Source organism: Pyrus communis, chromosome 6 (assembly GCF_963583255.1).
Source record: "Pyrus communis chromosome 6, drPyrComm1.1, whole genome shotgun sequence".
NCBI lineage: Eukaryota > Viridiplantae > Streptophyta > Magnoliopsida > Rosales > Rosaceae > Pyrus > Pyrus communis.
The window spans coordinates 12171255-12192147 of record NC_084808.1 but is presented as its reverse complement, the minus strand read 5'-3'; the positions used below and the strand labels follow the sequence as shown (position 1 = coordinate 12192147).

General features: G+C 38.6%; 1 protein-coding gene across 2 annotated transcripts; it reads left to right on the top strand.

Annotated features, from left to right (window-relative positions):
- The first annotated feature begins 489 nt into the window (after window positions 1-489).
- LOC137737808 (tRNA-specific adenosine deaminase TAD2-like) lies at window positions 490-20149 on the top strand. 2 transcript variants are annotated; one of them, XM_068477370.1, is made up of 9 exons: window positions 490-590; window positions 887-952; window positions 16734-16771; window positions 17179-17245; window positions 18136-18295; window positions 18398-18494; window positions 19223-19326; window positions 19555-19598; window positions 19793-20149. In XM_068477370.1, the coding sequence occupies exons 2-8, from the start codon at window positions 887-889 to the stop codon at window positions 19596-19598; spliced, it is 576 nt and encodes a 191-aa protein (XP_068333471.1). In that variant the 5' UTR covers window positions 490-590; the 3' UTR covers window positions 19793-20149. The 2 variants fall into 2 exon arrangements, with proteins under 2 accessions (XP_068333471.1, XP_068333470.1); XM_068477369.1 differs by having other exon boundaries at window positions 19555-19640.
- The last annotated feature ends 744 nt before the right edge of the window (window positions 20150-20893 follow it).

Sequence of the window (20893 nt, the reverse complement as noted above, 5' to 3'; positions counted from 1 at the left end):
CAATTTCAAGTTTGAATCCTGTTTATTTACCAAAAGCGATCAAGGGCCGAGATTAAACGAAATTTAGTCTAGAACATCATTGTTTGATTTATGATAAAAGCACATGTTCCCTGTTGTTTTGACAAAAATTCTCCCCAATTCCAATCCCTAAGGTCACTTTTTTCTCCTTTCACTTAAAAGAAAAAGAGAAAAATCTCAAACATGAACGGATTTTTCAATTTTTAAAATTTTTTGCTCTCTCCTAATTTCAATCTCGTCGACTTTTCAATTGAAAAATCCACTACGCTGATTTTTAATGGACTAAATCACCATGGAAAGATCTGTCCCATTACGACGTCGTCGTCCCCGTAAAACAAGTAAAAAATAAAATTAAAAATCAATTTTGTGACCGCATGATCTGAGGGAACGTCCTAGATTAAATGATCCGGACGGAGAGACAGATCCGTTTTAATAGGAAAGAAGGAAACGCCCTCAAATTATTTGGCGCGATACCTTGGGAATGTAATTAAGCCAATATTTCCGTCTGTTATTAGTTTTTCCACATCAACAGCAAGCAACACACTCGCACTCCAGTCCTCCATATCCACCTGGTACTCTTCTTTCCTAAATTGCTCTCGCAATTTTATTTTATTTTTTATTTAATTTCTTACGATTTCCCCTTGAATTTGCGATTGATTGTTGGAGATTTTGTTGAAATTACGATTGCCATAATTTGGGATTCAATTTTTGTTTGTTTGTTGAAATTAGGGCTAGCGTAATTGGGGATTTTTCTGGTTTGAGCATGCACCCAACCTCGTTATGGGGGAAAAAACCGACAGACTTTATATTTTTGTGTTCGATTTTTGTAATTACAGTATTTCTGTAATCTTTTAATTGCTTTCAACAGATGGCATTTCTTGAAGAAGAGTACCCTGACGACACCCTTAAATTTATGCGTCTTGCTATAGAACAGGTAATGCTGCGGCTTCACATTAGCAGGCTGTAATCTTAGGTTGTTGGATAGCAATCGGCCGACTAAATTACAATAGCTACTATTAACATCTTAAACTAGGGGAGGTTTATAAACTGTGGGATGTGATTTGGTTTCAATTTTCAAGGAACTTGTGTTTCTACATTTCTGAGACAGCATCACTTCAAACTCTGCATTTCCTTTTTTATTCTCTGATGTTTTTGTTTACCTTACGCTGCCGGTCTCAATCTCGGATAAATGAGGAGGGGCAAGGTGTTAAGTAGTCGATGGTCAGTACTCCGTTTTCATGTCGAATCCCAATGAGAACGGATCCTAAATGAAATTGTTGAAGTTAGGTCGTCACTCGGACGTGACGAGTTGTGTGGCCCTGGTATAATGATGAGTGAGCAAAGGTCGCAGTATCTCTATCGGTGCCCGAATATAGTGTCAAATGAATAAGAATGTTATAGAAACTTTATTTTTGAACAATTCGACTCAAAGTTGTTTGGAAACATCTGATGACATCAATTTTGCCCCAGACAGGTAAAAGAAGTATTTTGACCTTACTGGACGAGTGAGGTCAAAGAATCTAGGACATTAGGGTAGGGTGCAAGAGAGTAAAATGCGTTTAGTAACGTGGAATATAGGAACCTTAATGAGAAAATCTATTGAAATAGTGGAAGTTATGGTGAGGAGAAAGATAGTATTATCTGCCTCCAGGAAACTAAGTGGTTTGGTCCTAAGGCAAAAGAACTCAAAGATTGAAGTTTTAAGTTTCGGTATTTGGGCACAAACAAATCCAGAAACGGTATAAGACTCGAACAAGAGATGTTGTAGATGTTAAGAGGGTCTGGGGTAGAATTATAGCAATCAAGAACTCATCAATGTGATTAGTGCGTATGCTATTTTATTTTTCCAACCCATGATGAGTTGTCCCGAGTCTATTAGGAATTATAGTTGTAGAAGATTAAATTGTTTATCGAATTGAAGCTGTTTTCCCGATTGAAGTTGTTAATCCAATTTAAATTGTTTACCCAATTGAATTTTTTTTCCCATTTGGAGTTGGTTTCTCAATTGGAGAATGATTCATAACTAAATTCCAATTATGATTAGTAATCCTTATTGAAGAAGACATTTATTATGTCTATTGCACTAGTTTTGAATTGGAGCAAAACAATAAATTGTACACCACTCAATGACTTAAGAGTTAGAGAATATTGTAAGGAAAAAGTGTGCAAGAGAAAAGAAAAGAGATAAAAAGTGTATTTCTAGTTCTTGTTCTTTCTGTTTTTTTGTTAAGTTTTTATCCTAGAGGCTTGACAAGATTATTCGTCTTACTCATTGATATATTGAAATATTGTTATGTTGCTGCCCCATGGACGTAGGCACATACAGTCGAACCATGTTAATTCTTGGCGTTATTTATCTTGGTTATTTTATTTTCAACTTCTGAGTTTGTTCTGTTTTTTGCATTTTAAATGCGATATACACAACACATGCACCTCAAGTTGGGTTGGATAGGAGTACGAAGAAGAAATTTTGGGAAGATCTTGGAAAATTGGTCTAAGGAATCTCCCAGACAGAGAAGGTACTCATAGGAGGAGATTTAAATGGACATGTGGACAAGGAGACAATCAACTACAATGGTTTCCATGGTGGCCATAGTTTTGGGGAGAGTAACAAGGAGGGGATGTCATTTTTTGCAATGGCATACGATCTCTTTCTAGCCAATACTTCTTTAAAAAAAGAGGAGCGTGTGATCGCCTATAAGAATGGGTCATCAAAAACACAAATAGATTTCTTTTTAATGAGGAAGGGGGATTGTGAGATAGAAGAAAGAATAAGGGCTTGAAGTGTCCAAGAACTAGATGGTGGAATCTAAAAGGAGAAAAACAAGTCACTTTCAAAGAAAAGGTACTTGCCGAAGGCGTTTAGGATACCGAGGGGAACGCTAGCCAATGTGGGATTCCATGGCCAGCTGTATTTGGGGTATTAGGAGAGTCCAAGGTTTTGCTCCACATTAAAAGGAATCTTGGTGGTGGAAAGATGAGGTACATGAAAATGTTAAGGTTAAGAAGGAATGTTGTAAAACCTTATACAAGGATAGAACCGATGAAAACTATGAGAGGTATATAGTAGCGAAGAAGGCAAAGAAAGCCATGAGAGAAGTGAAGCTAATGGCTTTTGACAATATGGACAAGTGTTTGGATACCAATGAAAGAAAGTTGAATATCTATAAATTGGCCAGGGCAAGGAAAAGGAGGACAAAGAGACTTGAACTAAGGTGCATCAAGGATGAAAAAGGAAATATTTTACCTACGAAGAGAGCAGTTAAAGACAGATGGAGAGATTCTTTTCAATGAAGGACACAAAAGGAGTACTTTGGGTGAGTTGAGTTACTCGGAAGGGTGTAGAAATTACTCATGTCATCGAATTAGGAACGAGGAAGTGGTTGTAGCTTTAAAAAAGATGAAACATAGAAAAGCAGTAGGTCCCGACTAATCAAAATGTGGAAGGTCTGGGGAGAAACGGGAATAACATGGTTCACAAACTTTTTCAACAAGATTTTGAAAACGAAGATGCTAAATGAGTGGTAAAAAAGCACTTTGTTACCTATCTACAAAAATAGAGGTGACATACAAATTTGTATGAATTATAGGAGTATTAAGTTAATGAGTCATATAATATAGCTTTGGAAGAGAGTTATCGAGTATAGACTGAGGCAAGGCCTCAAACAACCAATTTGGGTACATGCCAGGGTGCTTAACTATGGAGGCAATCTATCTCTTACAGAGATCGTGTTAGGATTTGGTTCATCTTCTGTTAAAGTCCTATTTTATTTAGGATTATATTAAGAAAGCTAAAGGTGCACATATTCTTGTCCTACAGATTAAGAGGCAACAATGTCATAAGTTCAAGAAAGAGAAACAAGTGATGGAGAAGGTATAGAAATAGAAAACTTCCTCTGTAAGTTTTCATTTGTATTGACTGAATAATCAATTACACATGTGGATATATATAGCCTTTTGGCTATTTACATTAATACCCTTTAATTGCCTTAACTAATCACTTAACTACCTTAACTAATCACAACTATTAACAAACTAATTACATTTAGTTTTAACAAACTATTTCACAGTAATTGAAATGGATGACTTGTCATTCTCCCTAATACACCTCGTCTAAAAGGGGAATCAGAGTTGATTCCAATTGGAAGCTTGGAACACAGGTAAGCAAATTTGCTTTTAGACAGAGACTTGGTGTGAAGGTCAACCAATTGATCTTCACTGCAAACAAACTGCACTTTAATGAGATTTGCCAGGACCAATTCTCGAATGTAGTGATTGTCAATCTCAACATGCTTAGTTTGAGCATGAAAGATAAGATTAGATGCTAACGAGATTGCTAAGATGTCACACCCTCGTGTAGGTTGTGTAGGCAATGGAAAACGAAGATCACGAAGGGTTTTGCACACCCAAGTGATTTCTGCAGCAGTGTGAGCTAAGGAACGATATTCAGCTTTTGTAGATGAACGTGCAACAATGCTTTGTTTCTTGGCACTCTCTGATGAGATTAGGTCCAAGGAACACATAGTATCCACTAGTTGAACGCCTATCAAAGGTGTAGCCGGTCCAATCAGCATCAGAGTATGCTGAGAGATGAACATAGCCCTTTGTGAACCATAAACCATGCGAAATAGAACCTTTAGGAATCTGAGAACTTGTTTGGTTGCCTGAAGATGTTGTTCCCTTGGAGCATGCATAAATTGGCATATTTGGTTAACAACAAATGCAAGGTCCGGCCGAGTCCAAGTAAGATATTATAATCCACCAACTATAGAATGATATTTAGTGGGATTTGACAAGAGTGGCCCATTGTGATCCAGTTTCTTGGAACCAAGAGGTGTGCAGCAAGGTTTTGCACCTTCCATATTGGTTTTCTTGAGAAGATCACGCAAGTACTTGGTTTGATGAAGGAAAATCCTTTTGGATGATCTGTGCACTTCTAAGCCCAAGAAATAGTGTAAAGGACCAAGATCTTTCACTGGAAATCGAGCACTAAGTTGTTGAATAAATTGTTGACAGAGTTGAGAGTTAGGGCCAGTAACAAGGATATCATCAACATAAACCAGAACAATAACCAATTGAGGACCATTGAGAACAAACAAAGAAGCATCAGATGAAGATTGTTTGAACCTAAGTTGTTGAAGAACTTGAAACAGTTTATCAAACCAAGCCTGAGGAGCTTGTTTGAGACCATACAGAGATTTCCTTAATTTGCAAACATAATTGGGAGAAAGAGGATCAATAAACCCTGGAGGTTGTTGCATGTAAACATCCTCTTTTAAATCTCCATGAAGGAAGGCAATGTTGATGTCTTAATTGATTTAAAAACCAATTATATTGAATAGCAAGTGTAAGAAGGATCCGAATTGTGACCGGTTTAGCAACTGGACTGAAGGTTTCTTGAAAATCAACACCTTATTGATGAAAGCCCTTTGTCACAAGGCGGGCTTTGTACCTATTAATAGTGCCATCTGGCTTTTTCTTGAATCGAAACACCCATTTACATCCAACTACATTTTGGGAAGGATGTGATGGAACAAGAGACCAAGTTCTTGTGGACAGTAAAGCATTATATTCATCTTGCATTGCAGCTATCCAGTGAGCATGCTTTGATGCTTGTAAGTACTTGGAACAAATTCAAGATCAACTGGAAGTGGATATTTGTTGCCGCATAAACCCTAGCTTTGTAGATCCCAGCCTTAGATCTTGTAATCATAGGATGTGTATTGCCAGAAATGGGGGATGACTTGTCTGAATTGTTGGCAAGATTGAAGATTCTGAAGGAGGGATTGAACTTGCAGAAGTATCCATTGATATGGTTCCAGTTGAAGATGAATTATGAGTAGCATGAATAGGTGCAGAATGACTTTGTGTTGAAGATGTACCACAAGTGGGAGAATGATGAGGATATGTGTTAAAATGAAGATCAAGTGATGAAGAAAACACTGGAGTTGAATTATCTGAACTTGGATTCTGGAGTGGCAGAGACTGAAATGGATAGGGGCCTTCATTGAAAACTACCTGTCTTGATATGTAGATTGTGTTGGTGATGGGATCAAGGCATCTATAGCCTTTATGTTGAAGACTATATCCCAAAAACACACTGCTTTTGCTCTTAGCATCTAATTTTCTATTAACATAAGGTTTAAGCCATGGAAAGCATTGACAACCAAACACCTTGAGTTTAGAGTAATTTGGATGTTGATTAAATAGAAGTTCTGAAGGTGACTTTGAACAACTAGAGATGGGAAGTCTATTAATAAGGTACATGGCAATGGAGAAGGCTTCAACCCAAAAGACATGAGGAACAAGCAAAGTTCGAGCTGTCTCAACAAGATGCCTGTGCTTTCTCTCAGCACAACCATTTTGCTTAGGAGTGTGTGGACAGCTAAATTGATGTAATATACCATGTGCACTGAGAAATGATGCAAAAGAATGAGCAGTAAATTCACCCCCTGAATTTGAATGCAGAACTTTGATTTTATTTCCAAGTAAGTTTTCTACATAGGTTTTGAAGACAGCAAATGTAGAAAAAACATTTGACTTGGATTTCAATGGAAATAACCAACTATATTTACTAAAATCATCAACAAGTAGTAGGTAATACTGGAAACCACTACTAGATGTAATAGAGGCAGGTCCCCACAAGTCACAGTGCAGAAGTTAAAGACTCTGAGTTGTTGATGAAGAAGACACTCCAAATGGAAGCTTGTGATTCTTAGCAAGTGCACAGTCTGAACAGAAGAAATCCACAGTAGACTTGCCTTCCAGTGCAAGGTTATTAGTTGATATTACCTTTCTAAAAATGGAAGAGGAAGGATGACCCAAACACTTGTGCCATACTTTGACATGAGCTTTGATACTGAGAAAAGTTGAAGGTGGAGAAGTATGAACGCTGCTGGAACTTTGAAGAGGGTAGAATCCATCCCTAACCGGTCCCTGCAAAAGCATCTTCCTTGAAATGCGATCCTTGAGAGTGGATCCATAGGGGTCAAGTGTCAATGAACAGTCATGATATTCATTATCATTTAGAAATTGATAAGCAGACGAGATTATGTTTCATGAGAAGAACATGTAAAACATTTCTCAGTTTAAATGAAGTATGAGGAGCGTGCAGAGATGAACCAACATGATGAATAGAGAGGCCATTACCATCTCCAATACACTTTATCCTCTCCAGTGTAGGGAGTAGGGGAAGAAATATTAGCACCATCATTTGTGATGTGAGAAGTGGTGCCTGAATCAATCAACTAGGATTGAGATGGTTTGGTAGAGTGATGTGCACAGATGTCCGGATTCATGCGATCAAAACAGTCAATTGCCTCATGACTAGTGGAACCATAAATCTGGCAAAGAACTTTGAAGTTGAAAGAACCTTGATTGGTGCGAGAGCTTTGATAGTTTTGACTGCCACGATTGTTGGTGAAGGTACCACGATTATGAAAATTGCGATTGCCTCAACTGGAGAAGGAATTACCCCCAGTTGACTTGCCACGATTTGAGTTGTACCGAGATGCAGAGTAAAGAGGTTGATTTTGAGCAGCAAAGACAAGTGGAGTAGGAAGTAGAGGGGGCTCAGATTGCACCGAGAAAGCCTGAAATGGTTCAGTTGCCAAGGATGAGTTGACATTCTTTCTTCGAGCTATAGAGAGTTCCTTAGTGAGTAAGAGACCATGGAGTTCATCAAGAGATGTAGAAGCCAAGCACAGCATAATGGAGTCAGTGAATGACTCAAACTCATCAGGTAATCCATGGTGTGGCAGCAATTAGGTCACAATCGGACATTGAGGCACTAGCGGCTTGCAAGGAATCTGCAATTTCCTTGATTTGTTGAAGATACTCAGAGATTGAAAGAGATCATTTCTGAATTGATTGAAGTCGTGATTGCAACTGATGAATGTGAGCGTCTGAAATTCCTCCAAAACGGTGTTTGAGCTTCACCCAGAGCTCGTGAGAGGACGAAACCCCAACAGTGAACGGAATGATTTCTTTAAAGAGTAGAATTTAACTAGATCAAAAGATTTTGATCTTTTTCTTCAGTCCTGAAAGGCAGGGTTCGGCGATCAATCAGGCAAGAATGGCAGTGGACAGACTTCAGTTCCATCAATGATGCCAAGAAGCTTGTAGCACCTGAAAATTGGGGTAAACAACGCACGCCATGGTAGATAGTTGGATTTTTCAGTTTAATCGGCACCATACTGTCAATGTTATGAATCGTAAGAGATGTGTATGAGTTTAGAGGACTCGGATTGGAAGAAGAATTAGGGTTTTGAACCGAAAGAGATACGATCGGAGAAGATGATCCAGGTGGTGGCGAATCAAATTGAGTAGCCATAACTTGCAAAAAACATGATGCAAGAAAGATTGAAAACGAAGAATTGAAGAATTAGAGAGAAGGCAAGAATCGATCGATTTGACGAGTGGAAGGTTGGATCGAAGCTGTGAAGCAGAAAGGCGAGATACTATATAGAAACAGAAAACTTCCTTTGTAAGTTTTCAATTGTATTGACTGAATAATCAATTACACATGTGTGGATATATATAGCCTTTTGGCTATTTACATGAATACCCTTTAACTGCCTTAACTAATCACTTAACTACCTTAACTAATCACAACTATTAACAAACTTTGTTAAAACTTAATGTAATTAGTTTGTTAATAGCTATGATTAGTTAAGGTAGTTAAGTGATTAGTTAAGGCAGTTAAAGGGTATTCATGTAAATAGCCAAATTGCTATACACACACACACACACATATATATATATATATATATCCACACATGTGTAATTGATTATTCAGTCAATACAATTGAAAACTTACAGAGGAAGTTTTCTACTTCTATAGAAGGTGCCCTATGCTAATGCCGTGGGCTGCCTAATGTATGCAATCGTATGCACATAGCTAGCATCCCAACCTAGCTCAGTCAATCGAAGTCGTTTCCAAGTACATGGCAAATCCAGGAAAGCAACTTGGGATGCAGTCAAGTGGATTCTGTTACTTGAAGGCGACAAGGGATTATGTTGAGAAGTAAAAGGAAAATGCAGGGGTGTTAGGATATGTTGATGTTGACTATGCAGGGGACTTTGACAAGATAAGGTCAACTTCAAATTATGTCTTTACATGCACAGGAAAACCAATCAGTTGTAGGGCACTACTACAACCAGTTACAGCTTTGTCGACCACAAAAGCAAAGTTCATTGCTCTAGCCAAAACGAAGCAATTAGGTGTAGTGGCTTGGTAAGCCAAATGAGAATCACTCAGGAGTACGTAAAGCTGAAATGTGACAGTCAAAGTGTCATTCACTTGACAAAGAATCAGGTTTTCCATGGAAGATCAAAGCACATTGGACTAAGGTATCACAAAATCCGGGATTGGATGGAGTCCAAGGAGATTTGGGTTGAAAAGGTTCACATGGTTGACAGTTATGCAGACTACCTTACAAAGATAGTGTCGGCCAAGATATTCAAGCATTGCTTGAACTTGATCAAACTCGTTGATTGATTAAGGTTCAACCTCCTCACTTGAGTTGCAATGAGGCGAGAAGAAGTTTGCCAAGGTGAAGATATTGAAAGTTGGCTAGAACTGCTTCAAGAAGGTTTAAAGATACTCTGGGGTGCAACTGTGATGACTTGGTTTGACTCACCAAGGTGGAGATTGTTAGGATTTGGTTTGTCTTTTGTTAAAGTTGTATTTTGTTTAGGCTTGTAGTAGGAAAGCTAAAGGTGCATAGATTCTTGTCCTCCAAGGATTATGAAAGAATTAAGTTTTCTTGGACTAGGAATCTTAGAAGCCAAGTTAGAATAGAAAAGAAAGTGTACTTTCCTATCCCATACAGAATAGGAAACCTAATCAGAAAATATGATGTAAACTACACCCTATACTTATAAATGGAGGTGTGGAAAAGGCTGAAAGCTAGTGAGAGAAAACAGAGAGACAACCGAGAGAAGAGAGAGATTAGTTATATGGTTTGCAAAAGTCTGTATATTCTATTATTAATACAAAAAAGTTGTGGTTTCTCTACTCATAGAAATCACAACTAGACGTAGGCAAAAGTTATGCCGAACCAGTATAATTCTTGTGTTTCTAGTTATTCTCTGATTTTGCTACGTTTAGTCTAGTGTCGGAAACGTCAAAGAGCAAGATCTAGAGGGGCGTTGACATTCTAACAGATCGAGGGAATGATATAGAAATATGCAAAAGGATTTGCACATGGTCATTATAGATTTGGAAAAAGCGTATGAGAGGTCCCAAGGGAAATTTTTTGGAGGATTCTGTTAGTTTTTGGCTCGTCAATATTGTGTCCTTTTCTGTTTAGGATTGTTTTAGGGAAAGGGTGCACCAATTCTTCTCCTAAAAGGGCTAGGAAAGAATTTTAGTTTCCTTATTCAATGTAGATTAGAATTCTTAGAAGTCTATTTGGAATTGGAAAGGAAGTCTAAAATCCTATTCCACTTAGAATAGGAATTATAATCTGTAAAGGACATGTAAGCCAACCCTATATCTATAAATAGGGTGCGGCAAGGCTGATTTTCAGCAGAGAGAGAAAACAGCCAAACAGCAGAGAGGTTTGAGATTAGTTCTAGGGTTTGCATAAGTTCTGTAATCTCTATTATTAATCAAAGAAGAGGTGATTTCTCTACCTAGGGAAATCACAACTGGACGTAGGCATAAGTTCTGCCGAACCAGTATAATTCTTGTGTGTTTCTAAGTTTTCTATATTTGCTAGTTTAGTCTATTGCCGTTGGTTACATCAAAGAACAAGGTCCAGTGAAAGGGGTTTTTTCAACAATTGGTATCAAGAGCTAGGATCAAGGTGTTCTACGATGTTAAAAGGGAAGATGAATGCGGATCAAGGACCTGCGTTAAAACCCTTTGACGGCAAGGATGACTTCACGGACTGGCAAAGGATGATGAAGAACGTACTGATACAGCAGGATTTGGATGATGCACTTGATGGTAAGAAGCCGGAAAGCATGACAGAAGCAGCATGGAATAAGGTTCTCAAGAAGGCCAAGAGTTCCATCGAGATCCATCTCACAAGATCAGTTCGGTCACACATCACCGAAAAGATGTCTGCCCAAGAAGCATGGGAAAAATTGGAGAATGTTTATATGGGAAAAACCGTGTCCAATAAACTTTTTCTAAAGGATGAACTATTCGGGCTTCGACTAGAAGAAGGAGGTGATATTGAAGATCACGTATGCAGGTTCCAGAATTGCATAGCTATTCTTCAGAAAGTCGAAGAAACTTACAAAGATGATGATATGGCTATCATCCTGCTAAGGTCTCTACCTTCGTCTTTCAAGCACTTTCGAACAACTCTAATGTTTGGAAAAGAGTCCTTGAAGCTTGAAGACGTAATTCAAGCTCTTCAGTCATATGCTAAACTAGATGATATAACTGAAAGCTCTCAAGGCCTTTATGCCAAAGGCAAGGAGAGGGGGCGGGAAAAGACAAGAGAAGAGAAAACTGGCAACAGAGGTAGGTCAAAATCCAAGAAGAAAAAGGAAAAGAAGGAAGGTTGCTTCGAATGTGGTTCAGCCGATCATTGGAAGAGGAACTGCAAGATTTGGAAAGAAAAGAAAGCCAAGATGGAAGGAAGCTCAGGTTCCGCTAGTGCAGTCACCGAACATGAGAGTGACGGGGAACTTCTTTCGGTAACATCGGGCTCCAAGGCTTTCAATTGGATTTTGGATACTGGATGCACGTTTCATATGTGTGCAGTAAAAGAATGGTTCGATACTTTCAAAGAAGTCAGCAGCGGGGAAGTCTTAATGGGGGATGATTCTTCATGTCCTGTAAGAGGAATCGGCACTGTTCGAATCAGAATGTTCGATGGGATGATACGAGTGTTAGGGAACGTCAGGTATGTCCCTAGACTAAGAAAGAATTTGATTTCCTTGGGTACTTTAGATGAGGCCGGTTATGGGTACAAGTCTAAAAAAGGAAGACTCAGGGTAACTAAAGGATCGCTAGTGGTAATGCAGGGTGACCTACAACCCAATAAGTTGTATAAGTTAATTGGGACCACTATAGTCGGGGGAGCAGCTGTTTCTGTAAATCAAAGTATAGAAGACAAGACTGAACTATGGCATCATAGGCTCGGGCACATAAGCCAGAAGGGATTGCAAGAATTACACAAGCAAGGCCTGTTGGAAGGCGTGTCAACTTGCAAACTGGACTTTTGTGAATACTGTGTTCTTGGGAAGCAAAGAAAGGTATCATTCGCAAGTAGCAGTGCAGATAGCCGAAGTAAGGAGCAACTCAGCTATATTCACTCAGATGTTTGGGGTCCTGCTCCAACTAAATCAAATGGTGGAGCCAGGTATTTTGTCACTTTCATGGATGATTTTTCTAGGAAGGTTTGGATTTATTTCATGAAGCAGAAATCCGAGGTTTTTGCAAAGTTCAAGGAATGGAAAACAGAAACCGAGAATCAAACTGGAAGAAAGATCAAGTATCTGAGAAGTGACAATGGAGGTGAATATACAAGTATTGAGTTCACCGATTACTGCAAGCAGGAAGGCATCATAAGGCACTTCACAGTAAAGAAGAATCCCCAACAAAATGGAGCTGCTGAGAGGATGAATCGAACTCTCATGGAGAGAGAAAGGAGCATGCGATTTCATGCAGGATTGCCTGATAGTTTTTGGGCAGAGGCTGTTAATCATGCAAGTTATTTGATTAACAGATCACCATCTACAGTTCTCGGTTTTAAGAGTGCAGAAGAGGTATGGTCTGAGAAGCCGGTGGATTATTCCAAGCTCAAGGTGTTCGGCTGTAGTGCTTATGCACATATTCCAAGTGATGAAAGGTCCAAGCTCAAACCGAAGTCTATACATTGCATATTCCTAGGTTTTGAGAAAGGAGTGAAGGGTTTCAAGCTTTGGGATTTCAACAACAGGAAAAAGGTTGTCAGTCGAGATGTTGTCTTTGATGAGACAACCATGCCTCTGAATAAAGTCGAGAGCAGTAGGGAAAAGAAGGATGATGCTGGAATTGAAGCAACAAAGATTCCGTTAATCAGTTCAGATGAAGAAGAAGCTAAGGTGGAGCAAATTGAGCAAGAGGCCGAATCTGATGGTTTTGAGGAAGAAGAAGAGCATCAGCATCATTCACCAGTTAGGAATCAGGTGGAGCAAGAAACAGGACAGATTGAAGGTACTCCAATCCGCCAGATATCCCAAAGGAGTCAAACTCCACCCAACAATCCACCTGCATTCCAAAGATGCATAGCACTGGACAAACCTAAGCGGAACAAGAAGAAACTTGACAGGTTTGGGTTCGACCAAAACGAAGTTAATTATGCTCTTAACATTAGTCAAGGAGATCCGACTACTTATCGAGAAGCTATAGCAAGTGATGAGCGAGATAGTTGGATAAGTGCTATGACAGAGGAAATGGAGTCTCTTTACAAGAACTCTGTTTGGGAGTTGGTTCCTAAACCCAAAGACAGAAAGCTAGTTGGATGCAAGTGGGTATTTAGGAAAAAGGAAGGACTACATGAACAAGATGCCGTGAGATTCAAAGCAAGGCTCGTGGCTAAGGGGTACTCACAAAAGGAAGGGGTGGATTATGATGAGATCTTTTCACCTGTAGTCAAGCATACTTCTATCCGATTGCTTTTAGCAATGGCAGCTCAGCATGACATGGAGATTGAGCAGATGGATGTGAAGACAGCGTTTCTTCATGGGGATTTAGAGGAGACGATATTCATGGCTCAACCAGAAGGGTTTGTTGAATATGGGAAAGAAAACCTAGTATGTCAGCTAAGGAAGTCCCTGTATGGCCTGAAACAGTCTCCAAGACAGTGGTACAAGAGGTTTGATTCATTCATGCTGAAAATTAATTTTAGAAGGTGTTTGTATGACTGTTGTGTGTACTATCATGTGTTCCAAGATGGGATGATCATATTGCTATTGCTATATGTGGATGACATGTTAATTGCTTGTCAAGACAAGTCTAGAATTCAAGACTTGAAAAGGATGTTGAGCGAGGAGTTCGACATGAAGGATCTAGGTGCCGCACAGAAGATCCTTGGCATGGAAATTCAGAGAGATAGGACCGCTGGAAGGATTTGGATATCACAAGCCAAGTATATTCAGAAGGTCCTTGAGAAGTTCAACATGCAAGAAGCAAAGGAAGTTTCGACTCCTTTGGCAGCTCACTTCAGGTTAAGTGGACAACAGTGTCCTACGTCCGAGGAAGAGCAACAAGAAATGAAGAAGGTGCCTTATGCTAATGCCGTGGGCTGCCTCATGTATGCAATGGTATGCACACGTCCTGACATAGCTCAAGCAATCAGTGTCGTTTCCAGATACATGGCAAATCCAGGAAAGCAACATTGGGATGTAGTCAAGTGGATTTTGCGTTATTTGAAGGGTTCTTGGCGACAAAGGATTATGTTTGAGAAGCAAAAGGAAAATGCAGGGGTGTTAGGATATGTGGATGCCGATTATGCAGGGGACTTGGACAAGAGAAGATCAACTTCTGGTTATGTGTTTACATGCGCAGGAGGACCAATCAGTTGGAAGGCACTACTGCAACCAATTACAGCTTTATCGACCACAGAGGCAGAGTATATTGCATTGGCCGAAGCTGGAAAGGAAGCAATTTGGCTTAGTGGCTTGGTAAGTCAAATGGGAATCACTCAAGATTGTGTGAAGCTTAAGTGTGATAGTCAAAGTGCCATTCACTTGGCAAAGAATCAGGTTTTTTCTGGAAGATCAAAGCACATTGAAGCAAGATATCACAGAATCAGAGATTGGGTGGAGTCTAAGGAAATTTGGATTGAAAAGGTTCATACGGATGACAATGCCGCAGATTTCCTTACAAAGATAGTGCCGGCCAAGAAGTTCAAGCATTGTTTGAACTTGATCAATCTCGTTGATTGATTAAAGTGGAGCACCTCCTCACCTGAGGTGCAATGAGGCAAGAAGGAGGTTGCCAAGGTGAAGACTCTTGAAGTTTTTCCAGAGCTACTTCAAGAAGGTTCAAAGATACTCTGGGGTGCAAACGATCAAGACTTGGTTTGACTCACCAAGGTGGAGATTGTTAGTTTTTGGCTCGTCAATATTGTGTCCTTTTCTGTTTAGGATTGTTTTAGGGAAAGGGTGCACCAATTCTTCTCCTAAAAGGGTTAGGAAAGAATTTTAGTTTCCTTATTCAATGTAGATTAGAATTCTTAGAAGTCTATTTGGAATTGGAAAGGAAGTCTAAATTCCTATTCCACTTAGAATAGGAATTATAATCTGTAAAGGACATGTAAGCCAACCCTATATCTATAAATAGGGTGCGGCAAGGCTGATTTTCAGCAGAGAGAGAAAACAGCCAAACAGCAGAGAGGTTTGAGATTAGTTCTAGGGTTTGCATAAGTTCTGTAATCTCTATTATTAATCAAAGAAGAGGTGATTTCTCTACCTAGGGAAATCACAACTGGACGTAGGCATAAGTTCTGCCGAACCAGTATAATTCTTGTGTGTTTCTAAGTTTTCTATATTTGCCAGTTTAGTCTATTGCCGTTGGTTACATCAAAGAACAAGGTCCAGTGAAAGGGGTTTTTTCAACAGATTCTAGAGAAGAAAGGAGAACGAATAGCATATATCCAAGCAATAAAGGATATGTATGATGGAGCAAGGACTGTAATAGGAACTCACAAAGGATAAACCGAAAGTTTTTCCCATAACCATAGGGTTACATCATGGCTCAACTTTAAGTCCTTACCTTTTTGCATTGGTAATGAACGAGTTAATTAGATATATTCAAGATGATATCCCTTGGCGTATGCTTTTCGTAGATGTTATAATACTAATAGATGAAACGCATGACATAGTAAATACGAAGCTTAACCTTTAGCTGGAAGTGTTGGAATTTAAAAGTCTTTGCCTAAGTAGGTCAAAGGCAGTATATGTAGTGCAAGTTCAGTGGGAATAGAGGTCCAAGTAAGATAGGGGTGAAGATTGGTGATCAACAAATACCAAAGAGTGAACGCTTTTGCCATCTTAGATCTATATTGCAAAAGAACGGAGAATTGGATGGAGATCTCAATCATTGAATACAAGTTGGATGGACGAAATGGAATAATGCATCGGGTGTGTTGTGCGACTGTCGTATGCCACAAAATCTCAAGGGAAATTTTTATAGGTCGGCAATAAGGCCATCAATGCTTTATGGCATAGAATGTTGGGCGGTCAAGTATCAAACACGTGCAAAAACTGAATGTAGTAGAGATGAGAATGCTTTGTTGGATGTGTGGGCACGCGAGAAAGGGCAGGATTAAGAAAGAGGATATCTAAGGTAAAGTAGAAGTACTGTAATTGAAGATAAGATGAGTGAAAAATCGGTTAAGGTGGTTTGGACATGTGAAACGAAGACTTATAGATGCTCCGGTTAGAAAATGCGATTATGAGACAGAGGAAAAAGGGTAGAGAAAGACCTAGGGACTTGGACAAAGATTTTAAGAAAGACATGGAGTATTCGGAGCTAATGGAAGATTTGGGGCAAAACCGAGCGCAGTGGCATTCTAGGGCTGTTCTGGTTCCAATCATCTAACAGAAATTTGTGTTTCAGGCCATCAGATGATGGAAACTTTATGCATCATGTGAATTCAATGCTGTGCATGCCACTCTATTTTTTTTAATAGTTATTTTTGGGCGATTAAATTTGCTATGCTTTCCGGTATATAACTTCCATATTTGGTCCTGCTTTCGTTTTGCAGGCAAATGAAGCTTTGGACAGCCTTGAAGTTCCTGTTGGGTAAGATTTCGGTTAATTGCATAAACTGTGTTTGCCACACTTGTACGAGTCTTTATACTCCTGAGCTTTATACTCACCCGTTTTGGCGATTTGATCACATAACTGCTAGAAATAGGTTAGTTTACCTTGTTATATACGCGTAGCTTGAAAATTATTCTCTTCTGAATTTTGAAAGCAGCCCTGTTGCTCATTTAGGGCAAGAATGTAGGGGTAACACAACTTTTCACTTCATTCAGCTTCCCAAGCCGAATTAAAAAATTTATAGTATATACCCATCTTATCTTTTTATTCTTCTGATCACCTTCTTGAAGTTTGATGTGACATGCGCTCAATTGCTTCTTGTGTTAAAAATCAAGGGTCTACCTTGTATTAATGCACTTTTCTAATCTATAAATTTGATTGAATAGCTGCGTGATTGTTGAAGATGGGAAGGTCATAGCCTCGGGAAGAAATCGAACTAATGAGACACGAAATGTAAGTTTACCATTGGTTCTGATGTTGAAGAAATAATTGTTTCGGTTTATCTGGATATTTGTTTCTGAGCCTTCTTTTCATTTAGCGAAAATCCCAATACCTTGTCATGTCTCTGGTTTGCCCATAAAAATAATTTTCACATTTCAATTGCTTATTCTCTTAAGTTTTGTTTGGGGGAGGGACTTCAAAATTCCAAGGCATATAGGCAAAATAAAGAAGAAATGGATCACAAAAAGTTAGATAGGTGGAACTAGAAAATGCACCACATGTGCGTAACAAAGGCACATAAGAAGAATTTGTAAAATGACTCCTTTCAAGTAGTCATTTGCAAATCCCTCTCGCATGCCTTTTCCTTTTGTAATGCTCAAGTGGTGCATTGTAATCCTCCCATTTAACTTTTTGTGATTCATTTCTTCATCACTATGTCTAAATCCCTTGAATTTGAAAGTTGCTCACCCAAACGTACCCTTAAAGACAGTTTTCCTTGGAACCACAAGGAAAGAGTGGGACCCAGTTAGTGCATTAACTCAAATATCTTGAGGATTGTTCATTGTTTGTGTACATATGCTTGCATCTTTAATGCCTTACCGATTTCAATGAGGGTGGGTGGGTGTTCAGTTCGATCTTGGTACTTTACTGTTCTTATATTTTTCCTGCCTTCTACTTTGACTCAAAAGTACAGTTCTATGATTAAATTCTTGGATCAAATGTTTCAAAATATACTGACTGTATATTGCATTCTTTGGAGTCTTTCTTACAATTATAGCGATATATCTGTTTGGCACTTGCTTGCTTTCTTTAATGTTCATGAGAACTCTGTTTCCTATGTAAGCCTTTTGAACTTGGAACTTATGAGTTTCTAATCTAACATGCTTGCCATAAAAATGCAGGCTACAAGGCATGCAGAGATGGAAGCCATTGATACTCTTCTTGAGCAGTGGAGAGAACAGAGGCTTTCAAAGTCACAAGTTGCCGAAAAGTTTTCAAAATGTAGACTCTATGTTACATGTGAGCCATGCATAATGTGTGCGGCGGCTTTATCATTTATTGGTATGCTCCTTTTCTTATAATCTGCAAATAAATGTTGACACTTTTTTATCTTCGTTTTGTCACTTGGATTAATGTATAGGTGACTCTTCCTCCTATGTTTAGGAATAAGGGAAGTATTTTATGGTTGTGCCAATGACAAATTTGGTGGGTGTGGATCAATATTGTCGTTGCACTCAAGTAGCTCTGAGCCACAAACGAGGTTCATTTCTGAACCCACATCACAATCAAGATTTGATTGACTTCCTGTAGTGTCTTCTGTAATCATTGCTTTTTCTCTGGGTGATCTTTAACAAATTGTTTGCTTGTTTTGGTGTACCTTTCCGGGAGACAGTTTCTGAATAACATAAAGCCAGGGAACCACATAAGTATCTATGTATGGTAACCCGCTGTGAATGACAGACACACCACAAAATTCATAGATATATGCACATAATTGCCATCAACAATTTAATATCACAAAACATGAAATCTCTCACTAAAGATGGGGTGTTGAGGACATCTGATCAAATCTTTTCGTCATTGAGATTGTGCTGATTCTTATTGAAGGAATGTGCTGATGAGAAGAGTTCAGGCATGTGTATATCTTGAATCCTTGATTTCTGGATGTTATCCGAGGGCTCAAGCCTTAAAATTGGTCTTAACGTTGATTGTTTCGCACAGGTTTAGTGGGTTCTTAATAAGTTAATCAATACATTCAGCCAAAAAGAAAACTAGTTAGACAGTACAAACAATCCTAACATACAGAAACCATGTTGCCTATTTATTGACTTGGCTGTAAGAGGTAAGCTGGAAGTGTTTTTTGGTGATTCCTTAGCTGTAGCTAATGCTGAAGACTCTGTGGAATTCTCCGATTTTCTAGCCAACATTATTGTCTCTCAGTCTCACTTTCTGATTGTCTCTCAGTCACACTTTCTGTTTGTTGTATAGTGGTGGAGCTCCAGAGGGGAAAGGATTCAAATGCACTGGAGGGATAATGGCAACAGAAGCAATCTCACTTTTTCGCAGTTTTTATGAGCAGGGAAACCCTAATGGTATCTAGTTCATGTTTAATTTATATTTTTCTGGAAGCTAATCGTTACTTTTACATTTTATAGTTTGTCAACTCCTGCTCATTGGAGGATTTCAACACGTAGCACAAATTTTTGTCAGATTCACTGTCTTTGTTCATGTTCGTTACTTAGAATATTTCATCATTTGGTTAAAGTATTTGAGATTTTTCTTCATGTCTTTAATTTACTGTATTGTTTGGTTTCTTTCAGCTCCAAAGCCTCATAGGCCTCTTGCTCAACAAGCAACGCAATGAGTACGTAGAGATTCAGTAGTTTCTCACCTCATTTATTAAATGGTACCGTCGAGTCTTTTCGAGTTCATTTTCTCTTTTAATTTGATTGTTTTCTTGCTCGCTTTGCAGTTTCTGTTATGTTAACGTTCTGTTTGTTCCCTTTTTTGTCCTCTTTTTTTCACTGTTTAATGTAACAATCGTTAATTTGATTTCAGAGGTTAAAAATCAAGTGCAAGACCAAAGCAAGACCTTCCTAAGGTTTGCAACAGCCCACAATTGGATTTTGCGGACTTCGGAAAGGGAAACGGATGAGAACTTTGGGAAAACTACATGAAATATGGATCTCTTCGATATTTTCTACTATCACTACAATTATATAATTTATAAAATTTTGGAAAAAGCTTAGTAGAACTGTAGAATTTGAGAATTGGCTATTGTGGTTTGTGTTTTTCCTTCCATGTCATTCTAACTTATGGTTGTAGGCTTTCCAGAAGAACGATTGTTCTTCAGAAATATGACATGTTAGGTTGTCTGACAATCACGTTAGATTTTATATTCAGACGTTCAAATAAGTAATATCTTCTTTCTATGTAACTTTGTGGTAAGAAGCCAACTCTTTTTTTTTTCTATTTCATGTTTCAGAAATTTATCAAGAATCAGACATAACATGAATTAAGACATTGTCAAATGTTTCCTTCGAAAATATTGTTTAGGCTTCAATTCTTCCGAATTGTTTTCAATGAATAAATTAAATTAATTCGTTTGGATTAAATAAAATGAATTAATTCACCATTCACAAATAATGTGGTTACAATTAGTTAATGTGATATAATAAAAGTGTTGGAGTAGGAGCTCGGTTCTTGGTTGATGCAAATTGTTTGTATCAAGCTATTGAATTCACAAGGGTAGTTTCGAAACGAATGTCATGATGATAATGCAACTTAAGAAGCTCGTTTGATGTTTAGGGTAGGTTTGACTTGGACGGTTCACTAGATTTAATGAATGTTGAATACAAGATATGTATGTTAACTTGCATATTTTGTCGAAATGGCAGTAGGAGATGGGGAAGTCACAAAACCAACTTTATTTTGTCGAAATGGCAGTAGGAGATGGGGAAGTCACAAAACCAACTTGTCCCACTCAATCGTACTATTTTTTTGGGGATTAAGAGGGACAAGTTTTCTTTATGATTTCTCCTTCTTTTACCTTTACCTGGATAAAATATGCAAGTTAGCATCCATATTTTCATTCAACATTCTTTGGAATTTAATGACCTGTCCAAGCCAAGCCAATCCTAAACTTCAAATGAGGCCGAT